Source organism: Astyanax mexicanus, chromosome 20 (genome assembly GCF_023375975.1).
Source record: "Astyanax mexicanus isolate ESR-SI-001 chromosome 20, AstMex3_surface, whole genome shotgun sequence".
Taxonomy (NCBI): domain Eukaryota; kingdom Metazoa; phylum Chordata; class Actinopteri; order Characiformes; family Acestrorhamphidae; genus Astyanax; species Astyanax mexicanus.
In genome coordinates, this window is record NC_064427.1 from 3,368,467 (window position 1) to 3,379,712 (window position 11,246).

The 11,246-nt window shown below is 34.5% G+C and overlaps 1 protein-coding gene across 2 annotated transcripts; it reads left to right on the forward strand.

Annotated features, from left to right (window-relative positions):
- On the forward strand, positions 1-10,632 carry LOC103031719 (ankyrin repeat and LEM domain-containing protein 2). 2 transcript variants are annotated; one of them, XR_007427542.1, is made up of 13 exons: positions 1-150; positions 1,400-1,795; positions 2,700-2,882; positions 3,600-3,790; positions 4,304-4,492; positions 4,600-4,722; positions 5,370-5,433; positions 5,561-5,742; positions 5,840-5,946; positions 6,701-6,882; positions 7,573-8,056; positions 8,792-8,960; positions 9,056-9,096. XR_007427542.1 is itself a non-coding variant. In XM_007250239.4 (13 exons), exons 2-13 carry the CDS (start codon positions 1,411-1,413, stop codon positions 9,442-9,444), a joined length of 2,379 nt encoding a protein of 792 aa, XP_007250301.3. In that variant the 5' UTR covers positions 1-150; positions 1,400-1,410; the 3' UTR covers positions 9,445-10,632. The 2 variants fall into 2 exon arrangements, 1 of the variants encoding a protein (XP_007250301.3); XM_007250239.4 differs by lacking the exon at positions 8,792-8,960 and adding an exon at positions 9,288-10,632 and having other exon boundaries at positions 9,056-9,187.
- Positions 10,633-11,246: the final 614 nt, after the last annotated feature.

Here is an 11,246-nt window from a genome sequence, read left to right on the forward strand (position 1 = left end):
TGCTGGAATGAAGGATATGAGGGCAGGGAAGGGGGTGTTTTATTATATGGCGGTTTGAGGAGCATAATTCAGGTTTTTATTTAGAATTAAACTGCATTTGCGATAAAGGAGAACACTGCCAGGGTTTCCGCGTGTGTAGCTGCAGACGCTGTGAGTCTGTTTTATAGTTTTAACCTGTGTATTCTTCACGTTTTATTGCAACGTGTTTTAAAGTAACCTAACTAGGTTATGTTAGCTGAGTGAAACGTAAGAGACAGCCTTTTTAAAACAATAAAACATTTTTATTAAGTGATTTAATTTGTATTCAAGCTTGTTATTCAGTTATTTTAGATTATCAATATTTAACTATAAATGACAATAATGTTTTTTTGTTTGTGTGACTTTTATTGTAGGGACTTTCAGTTTACAGACTTTTATTTTGTAGCGCTTTAACTACGTACTTATAGATTGGCAAAAAAAGAGAATAATATAGGTAAATCACTAAGTAATGCTTTAAAATCTAGTGGAAAATCTTTCTTAGACAGTATAGAAACAGTTAATCCAACAATAACAGCAGAAGAGAATGTTTTTACACAACAAAATTCTATTAAATGAGCTTATTTTAGCAAAATGTATTATTCACATTACTGTATTCTCATTACTGTATAATGTTTATAATATATATTTCTATAAAGACTCAGAACCATTTTTGTTATTTGTGTGACTTTTATTGTAGGGACTTTCAATTTACAGACTTTTATTTAGTAGAGCTCAAGGTGGTTCACAGCCTAATGCAGTAAAAAAGTAAAATAAAAACAGTACTTAAACAAATGTTAAAAATTAACATAAATATAAGAGAATCATGATGATGGTGGTAAAAAAAATAAATGTGAAATAGGAGAGCTTATGATTATATAAACGAATTCGATTTAAAAAATAAATATAAAAATAAATATGTTTCATTATATTTCAGTATTAATATATTTATTAAATAAACAAAGCATTTTAATTTTTACAGTGTTATTTACATTATTATTTTGATTTGTCCACTGTGCCCTAATTTAACTGATAATTTTACGTTTTTGCTGAAATGTGTTTATATTGGCAGTTTTTTAATTGCATAATTTAATTTATTTTTACCTCTACTTAAAAACCGCATGTGAAGCACTTTTGACATTCATATTTTGTGAAAGGTGTTATAAAGGTGGTATAAAGATTATTCTTATTATTGTTATTGTTGAACACTAGGTTTACTATTTGGTATATATTATTATTATTTTATTTATTTATTTATCTATTTTTTTCATTTTTGCAACATATAGCAAGCAAGAATATAATGACCCGAGAGTCAGTATTAGCAGAATGTGAGATGTCACAGGGGGCTTTAACCTCAGCAAGTCTGTGTTAATTCTCTCACCAGGTTACCTCACCATGGAGGCAGTTCTGAACAGGCTGCAGACTCTGACTCCGGATCAGCTCCGCGAGGAGATCACCAGGGCGGGGCTGAAGTGTGGACCTATAACAGCTACTACCAGGAGCATCTTTGAGAAAAGGCTGGCCCGGTCTCTTTTAGAAAGCCAGGAAGACAGTGGAAGGTCAGAGGTGGACAGTGATGGTGGTCCAGCTGTTGGCTCTGTGCCAGAGAACACGAGTTTGGCTCTGACTGCCGACCCAGAGCAGACGGCGAGGCAGGAGAGAGATGTGAGTCCTGTTCCTCCGACTGTGGAGGAGGATGTGAGTCAACAGTCTTCTCCCGGATCACCTGTCCTCTTCTATGGAGTGCTGCCACCTTTAGATGATCCACTGCTCAATGATGGTAGGTTAGGAACAGCTGTGAGTACTGTCACATGTGGGATGGTCTTGATTTGGGGATGAACTGAAATGCCAGTAAGAGTTAATATAAAGAGTTTTTTTTTATAAAGAACACCAGAAAGTCCAAAAGTTTGGAATATATATTAAAAACCACTATGCTGAATAGAAGTTTCGAACTTGACAGTTAAATATTGAGACAAAAAAACTGAAGACTTAAGTCAGACACAATGTATGATTAATTTACTTTAATTAATTTATATATTCTTGTAAATACATAGCAGTGATGATAAAATGGCTAAATTGCTTTTCAACAGTACAAAGATATATATATATATATTGGTTTTCTAGGAGACAGCTAAATGGAAATAATGTATATTGATCCATTCATCACCCATTGCAGTGTAAAGCATGCAAAATAGAGAAACAAGGTTTCTTGGTAACTTGTGAAATGTATAAATTCAAAATGATCAATTACAAAACAATATCTGGTGAAAAAACAAAAACGCAATTCCAAACTTTGGATCAATTTATTAAGTTTTTTATTTATAATAATTATTGTTATTATTTCTCCCCAATTTACATTTCCGAGTGGCATCCCACGGTTCCAATACATCAGCTCACAGACGCCGTGTGCTGATCAACATCATTCTAAGAGCGCATGAGTGGATGAGGGTAAAGAGCGCCAATTTTGCTCTCTCAGGGCTTCAGCAGCTGATGGCAAGCTACATGAACAGGATTCGAACCAGCAATCTCCTGACCTGCCAAATTGTGACTAGATACTTGTCCCTTATTTTTATAAATGTGAATTGTTAAGTTCAAAGCCCAAGCCCAAGGATTAATGTGTGAGTGTGTGAGTTTCTCAGTTAATCTGCTTTGTGAGATTGATATGATGTTGATTCTTGCTGTAGGTTCGCTGCATGTATACACTGACAGACAGAAGGCTCTGAGGACAGTGGTGAAGATGAAAGGGGCGAGGTTCAAAGCTTTTTCCAGCAGAGAGGACGCGGAGAACTTCGCAAAGGGCATACATGAGAGTGGTCTGTCACCCTGCAGACCCTCAGCAGAAAAACCCCTCAACACGTCTCCTACAGGTGGGCAGCATTGCTAGAGATGCATTCCATTCCATATTGATTAATATAAAGTCTTTTTAAAATCCTTTTAATCAGTCAGTCATTTTGTTCCTATACTTTAATGATTTGTAGAACAATAACTCTACAGGGGAAGGAAACATCCTCAGTCCTTAAATAAGACTAAATAAGACCTCATTCATTCAGCACATACTGTTGCTGAACCTAGACCTGACCAACTGCAGCAATACCAGATTCAGATTAATTGCTTCGTTAAATCCAGGTGGATTTATTTATCACTTGGCAGGACATGCAGTGTCAAATTATATTAAATAAATACATTTAAATGGACATTCACACTGTTATTGTTTCCATGATGAATCTACTAGATGAACATTATATGTAGTGAATATATCGAGTGAATTATTAAGATTAGTGAAATCTGATTAGAAATTCAATTGTTTTATAATATTGAGTATACCACAGAAATAATATATACTGCAATGTATTTGTCCCTCAATGTCATGCAGCTCTACTGTCAGTTTAAGTCAATGCAATATTGTCTAATTTGTTTTTGATCGTTTCTGTAAAAACTGTAAAAATGGAGATGCACAGTTTTTTTGTGCAACAGTCATGATTTACAGCATTTGGCTAATGTGCTGTTTTGATGTTATTTTGTTGTCATTATTATTAGTAAGATTTTTTATTAGATTTTTAAATGTAAAGTCTTTTTTTCTTTAGGAGAGAAATCAATACATCTAGAAACTGCAAACATGGAAAAAGCAAATGAGTTTAAAAGTCCTCGTACACAAGACCTGACCGCCAAACTCAGGAAATCTGTGGAGAAAGGAGACGAGGAGGCCTTTAAAGAGCTGGTGAGGAGCAACCCACGATACCTCATCGGCTCTGGAGACAACCCAACCATTGTGCAGGTGTGCAATATTGTATCATACACAATAATATTATCAACATTTAAAAAAAAAAATGTTATAATAGCAATAATCTTTTTTGAAAGCAGAATATGCTTTGTTTTTCAATTTACTGTAAAGCTTTAAGCATATTTTTTGTATAATTGTTTATGTTTGCAGTTTATATGCACAAACTAAATATTCTGCACACTGTAGTAAGCATGGGAAGGTGTTCAGCCACTACTGATGTTAATTTTTAGTTTACTACATAATTTGAACAGACAAACTGTCCCTTACACTGTGTCAAATTTCTTGATGAACGGACCAATAGAAATACTTAAAAATGACCTGAAATAAACTCTTTTTACATTGACTTCCGTTGAAAGTTTAGAAGGTTTTTTCTCTCTCCTGTAAAGTTGCTGTTTTGAAGATACTTTATTTATTTTTTTTGTTGTTTTTTATTAGACATGTATATATGAATATACTGTTACCCTTTTGCATGACAATGGACTAAGAGATCTGATTCATGTTTTGTAGGAAGGGTGTAGATACAACGTTCTTCACGTAGCTGCAAAAGAGAACCAACCAGCAATGGCTTGCCTAATCCTGGAGACCCTGGAGGATCCAGAGTTCATGAGATGCATGTATCCTCATGATCAGGAGGACATGCTGTTGAAACGAATCGAGTACATCGTGGACCTGTACCTCAACACGCCTGATAAAGCGGTTAGTGATGTTCTGACGATATGCTGAATAAATTCAGAATTACTGTAAAGCTGACTCACTATCACACTATCAGTGTGACAGTTTTGTTTACTGTGTTTTTCTCACAGAGTAACGAGACGCCGCTTCACTTTGCCTGTAAATTCGGCTGTTCAGAGGTCGTGAATGTGCTCTGCTCACATCCATCCATCGATAAGAACTGCAGGAACAAGTATGGACAGAAACCTTCCAGTGTGAGTACATAGATTTCATTTTAGTACAGCAGAATTTTTTATTTGATGGCTATAAAATAGTAAACAAAACATGTTAGCTGTTAGCATGTTAATAGTTAGCTGTAGAAGAGATAGAAATTATGGTAGGGATTTTTTTTTTGTTTTTAAATATATGTTTTTATTGGACATTATATTAAGTTACAGTACAAAAAATAACAAAAACAATGTTAACATCTATTTTCCCCTAAAACTGCATTTCCTACAACTCCCCATTCTCCTCACCCATGTTGGTCTAATGAAATCATACAAATGATACAAATGTGAATAGAAAATAATATTAAAAAAATTATAAATAATAATAATAATGAATGTAAAGGTAACAATGAATATGGTAGGCACACAATATGATCAATTAGTTAAATAAATAAAGATGGAGGCCCTCGAGAATTAGTCAGTTTATGGACAAATGTGGTAATTTATTAAAATAATGAAGAAGAGGTTGTCAACTTTGGTAAAATTTGTGAGTTGAACCTCCTAAGTGTAAATTTTATATTTTTTTTCCAATTTCAGAAAGGACATTTAAATCAGAAAACCGCATGAGTTAATACCAGAATTAATATATTTTGCTGAACTATTTCTTTAAACCAGTCCTTGCATTTTTTTTATAGGTGATCTGTGAGAGGAAGAACAAAAGTAAAGAAATAAAAGAGAAAATCAAAGAATATTTAGAGGGTAAGTTTGAATATATATATATATATATATATATATATATATACTATATGACGATCCGAATTAAATAAAAGCCAGTTTTTAATGAAGAAATTTCTGCTTGTTAACTTCCTTTTATTTTGTATCACAGATCGTTTCTTCGTGCCTTTGCTGAGAGCTACAGATAACACTCTGAACCCTGTGGTTGGAGCTCCGTGGGCTCCTGGATCTTCTAAATGTGATGATCCATCACTCAGCCCTCGGCTGGTGGAGGATCCCAAAAACCCACTGATGACCATCAGAGCATTTGCTGGGCCTTTAAATCAGTTAAAGGTAACTCTGACTGTGTACAGTTTTAGCTGCAGAAGCTGATAATGCTGTCTATTTCTAAATAATTCTGTATCCTAATACTTAATATTTCGTTCTGCAGGCTGAGGAGTTACACAAGTTGTGGAGAACTCCAGCTCGTCATAGAGCCAAATATTTCCATGATATTTTAAAATCGGACCCCGATCGAGGAGCCGAGAGAGTGGGAAGGTAGAAGCAAAACTTTCAATTTTAGACCTGTTGATTATGTGTCAAAAGTATTCAAATTCAGGCATTCAGGTGGAAGTATAGATTTAGTTTAAACTACTTCTGTAGAAATTAAAGTATAATTTCAGGATTTTTTCCTCTTTAAGTAAAAGTGTAAAAGTACTGCTTTCAAAACTACTTAAAGTATAAAAGTAAAAGTAACGTAAGGTAAAAAAAAGCCATTAAGGACAAAATCTTGTCCTGTAGTGCAAAAAATTGCCTAAAACAGTATAGTAAAATATAGATAACCAGTATGTACACTTAAGTAAGACTTACAGACTTTATAGAATTGTTCCTGCAATGTAGAGTTCAAGAAAGACAGCTATTGAAAAATACAGTGCTGTAAAAAAAGTATTAAGTCCACCTCTGAAGGTTTTAAAGTGCCCTAGTAAAACTCCCGATTTTTCACACAGGACTAGGTTGGTTTTGATTGATTTTTTTTTTTCCTTAAAAATAAAATGATCAGGGGTTCCGAGTGGTCCAGTGGTCTAAAGCGCTGCCATTATGATCGGGAGAACACTGGTTTAAATCCCAGTCAGGCAGCTTACCCTCAGCTGCTGGAGTCCTGAGAAAGCACAATTAACCTTGCTCTTTCTGTGTGGATAGATGGCGCTCTTTGCCCTCATCACACCTAGGGTGATGTTGATCAGCACTGTATAAGGGCTTAATGGATTTGAAAACTGTTTGCTGAAATGTTCATGTTCATCTTTGTTATCAGGGAATTAGCTCAAGAGATGGGGTACCCCTGGGCTGAATACTGGGACTTCCTGAGTTGTTTCACTGACCTCTCTTCAGATAATGGTTTGAGTTTGCTGGAGGAGTATCTGAAGAACTGTGTTCAGCAGAAGAGCCGTACAGAGAATAGCTGGATTCATGCTAACAGTCCCACGTCTTTCAGGGGTAAGCCCAGGTTTCCACCTCATTAACATACTTAAAAAATTATACGTTTTTTATTGTATTTGGGATTTTTAAGCATTACTATTTTTAATATACTAAATTTTAATTATGTGTAATTGCGTTATATTGCTACTGTATTGTCATTATATCATTACTGCTTTGTCTTGGCAAGAATTTGGCAATGCAATATGTTTTACGATAAAGGAGTTATGATTCAAAAGGTCACAATAAGCAATGGGATTTATTGTAATTGTTTAAATCAAATTTATATATAAATACTTATCATATTTGTATTTATTAAGTGTGAATAAAAGAGAAGTTAACTTTTTACTTTTTATCCAGTTATAATGTTTAGCAACTATTTCTGGGACAATATATCACCCAAAAATAATTGGTTATTGTAATAGGCCTAATAATCATTGATATAGCCTTAAGCTGTTGCAAAAGATTCAGATGTTCAGGTTTAAATCAAATTAATGCATAAATACTTATCATAAATTTCTTTATTTAAGTCAGAATAAAAGAAAAGTTGACTTTTTATTCACCGATAAAGTTTAGCAACTATTTCTGGGACAATATATTGTAAAAAAAAACAATTGGTTTATTGTAATAGGCCTAATAATCACTGGTATAACCTTTAGCTGGTGCAAAAAAAAAATGTGTTCAGATTTTAATCTTTGAATTATTTTGCAGAATCGTGTTCGTTGCTGGATAATCATCTGCACAGTCCCTCTGGGACGTCACTTGATGATGGCTGGACTGAGGAAAACAGCCCTGGATCGCTCAATAAGAAGTCCCCAGTGTGTGATCTTCGTCAGGAGTTTGAGAAGGTGTCCTTCGATCAGACAGTGGATTCTGGTGTGGGTTGCCACGTCTCATCTGGCTGTTTAGGAGGAGACAGTGGTCTGGATCTGGCTGATCGTAGCTCACTGGGAGGGTGGGAGTGGAGAGAGGATGATGATGCCAGTTCAGAGGAGTACTACACAGCGGACGAGGACGAGGAGGAGGTGCCCTGCCAGACTGATGGGAGTGGAGGACGGCGTTTATCAGAATGTGGGATTCTGGCTCGTTCCAGTCCTGTAAGCTGTTCTTCTGGGTCGTCTTACAAATCCACAAACAGCACACCTGAGGAGAGGTGGATGACGGACGAAATTTGGCAAAACACTTTCCTTGCAGGGTGAGACGTTTCTCTGTATTAGAGTTTAGTCGGTTTTAAGAAAATGGTCTGTGATGTAGGCGTCTGTTTTTAATGCTATTTTTATTTCATATAAAGCTATGGCGTGATAATCACAATACAGCAAAGTAACAAATAAAACTGTTTAAAAAAAAAAAGTTGCACATATTAGAATGTTATAATCATGTTATATATCATGCAGCTCTGGGTCTGAAAATCTGGGTCAAATCAACAGTTTGGTACATTCTGGAGGAAAAAAGAGCGCACTGGATAGCTTGTGAACTCAAAAAGACCTGGTCGTCCACAGAAGACGTCCATACTTAAAACAAAATACTTGTTGGCCTTTATATATAAATATTAGTGGTGTCAATCGATTAAAATTGTTTATAGCAGTATATTATCTATGTATATAGTTGGGGTAAAAAAAATATATATAACGTTACTTATTCCAAATAAAAAAATATTAAGGGTTACAGCTTTAACTATGGAATTAAGAGACTGCTTCAGTTTCTGAATCAGTTTCTCTGATTTTGCTATTTATAGGTATATGTTCGAGAAATGAAACATTGTTGTTTTAGCCTATAAACTAACTATAAACTATTATTGTAATTCAGAGCATTTATTTGAAAAAAAAAAAATAGGAAATGGCTAAAATAACAAAAAATATGCAGAGCTTTTAAACCTCAAATAATGCAAAGAAAACAATATTTGGTGGAATAACCCTGTTTTTTACCACAGTTTTTTATAGATCTTGGCATGTTCTCCTCCACCAGTCTTACACACTGCTTTTGGATAACTTTATGCTGCTTTACTCCTGGTGCAAAAATTCAAGCAGTTCAGTTTGGTGGTTTGATGGCTTGTGATCATCCATCTTCCTCTTGATTATATTCCAGAGGTTTTTAATTTGGTCAAATCAAATAAACTCATTATTTTTAAGTGCTCCCTTATTTTTTTTCAGAGCTGTATTTATAAAATGTGTGTTATCTTTCCGTTTTGGTGCAGTGACTCCCCCACCAAGCTGGATAACGAGGTCCTGCTGGCAATCAGTGGGGCGGACGCCGACCACCAGCTCTATCCCTGCATTAATAAATGGAAGAACGTTGTTTTATCTTTTCCTGAAGCTCAAAGACTGAGGTGGGTTTTACCTTATATGACCTGCCTCACCCACCTCTCTGTAATGTACAAACATACGCTTTTTATCAATCCATCTCTCTACATGAATTTTGTTTTTCAGATGGCTGAGCGTTAACGTGTGGAACAGGAACCCGGAGAGCCAGATGTCGACCCCCCGCAGGCTCACGCGCAGCTGGCTCACGGGATCACCCAGCTTTCTGAACATGAAAAAATGCATTAAGAACAGCACGCCCAGCAAACCTTCACCATGCAGATAAGCACTAACCTGTATTGCAAACTTTTTATAAATGTTTTTTGCCCTGTATTAATTCCCCTCACTCATCTTTTGGTCAAAAAGTGTAAAATCACTTTAAAATATATAATTAACTACTATAATAATAAACAGCCTCTATAGGCTAATAACGCTAATGCACTAGGGGAGTTCAAAACCCCACAGTCAAATTATTTATGAAAGTCAATATTTCATTGTCGCCTTTTAATGGCAAAGTAATTACTTGATTACAATTTACATCACATTTGGGAATTGTTATATACCCCCTCCACACATTTAATAAGTGTTTACAGCCTTTCTCAGCGCTTATTTTATTGTTGTACTACAGTTTACGGCACTTTATATAAAATAACATGGAGCTACTGTGGAGCTGGATGTCCACTACATTTGTTTTATTAAAATAGTTGGTTGTTATACGTTCTTATATAAAATTAGCAGACCTGATGTTTCAGTTGTACTGAAATTGACCAATATATCACTTTTTACTGAGGTTTTATTTTATTTTACTTTATTTTATATTTTATTTTTTTGCCTGTAGCGCTACTGGGATTTATTCCCATGTCCCTGTCCTGATGCTGGGCAAATCCAATTATGCAGATTAAAATATATAAAGCACTACAACACTACAGGCTGACCTTAAAATCCAAAAATCTGTCTGCCAAGTATTACAAAACACGTTAATGTGGTAAATGTATTCAAACCTAAACAATTGCAGCGTATTAGTGCACTATGTTTAATGAAGGGATCCAAAAAAATGAGTAAATATGTATTAAAGCACTTTTAAACGGTTAAAATGTAATGTTAAGTATGGATTATGGATATCTGTATTACTCAGATACGCAGTACATTATTTGTATTTTGGTCAGGACCCAATTAATTGTGTACCGTAATGTTAATGGTGTTTGATTTCTATAATTAATAATGATCAAGTTGGTTATGTCTTTGAATAACTGTTACTTTGTCACTTTTATTCCTCATGTTTTGTAAGCCAAAGAAGACGTGTTTAAAGACAAATGCACAATAAATTGTTAGGCATGTGTATTGTGAATGTTTTTCATCCCTTTTATATTATTTTACTAAACTGAATAGTGCAATTTGTAAGTGAAAAATCTGAAACTGAATTCCCTGCTATGTTGTATATTTGAAATTTCAAATAAAAAAGGCATAAAATCTGTTTCTGTGCTTTTAATTACATATTCGTGTATGTGAATATTATATATTACTGATACTCTTAATATAAAATATTCTTTTATTACTGAAGCAGACTGGTGTCAGCCTCACTGCAGTGCTGCAGTTTAAGAACTTCACCACCAGAGAGAGCTGAACTGCCTTTTTAACCAAGAAGTTCTTGCTAGAAATATGTATATACAGTACCAGTCAAAAGTTTGGACACACTTCTCATTTTATGTGCTTATTTATTTACTTTTTCCTACATTATAAATGAATAGTGAAGCGATCCAGACTATGAAGAAACATATAAGGAATGTAGTGACTTAAAAAACTGTTAAACAAACCAAAATACTAAAACATTTAGGTGCTCTTATCTGGGGAAGTCTGGAAACTCTGATAAATTTATTCTGTACAACAGAGGAAACTCTTGCTCTTCCTTTCCTGGGATGGTCCTGATGAGAGACACATTTTTATTATAAAGTTTTTATAACTTTTTTTGTTTTTTTTTCGTCTTCGCGTCCATACTTGAGTATGTTTAATTTCTAGATTTTTTTTTTGAATGACTGACCTAATTATGAATATATTTCTTGCAAAAATTCATAACGTAATAATATAAAA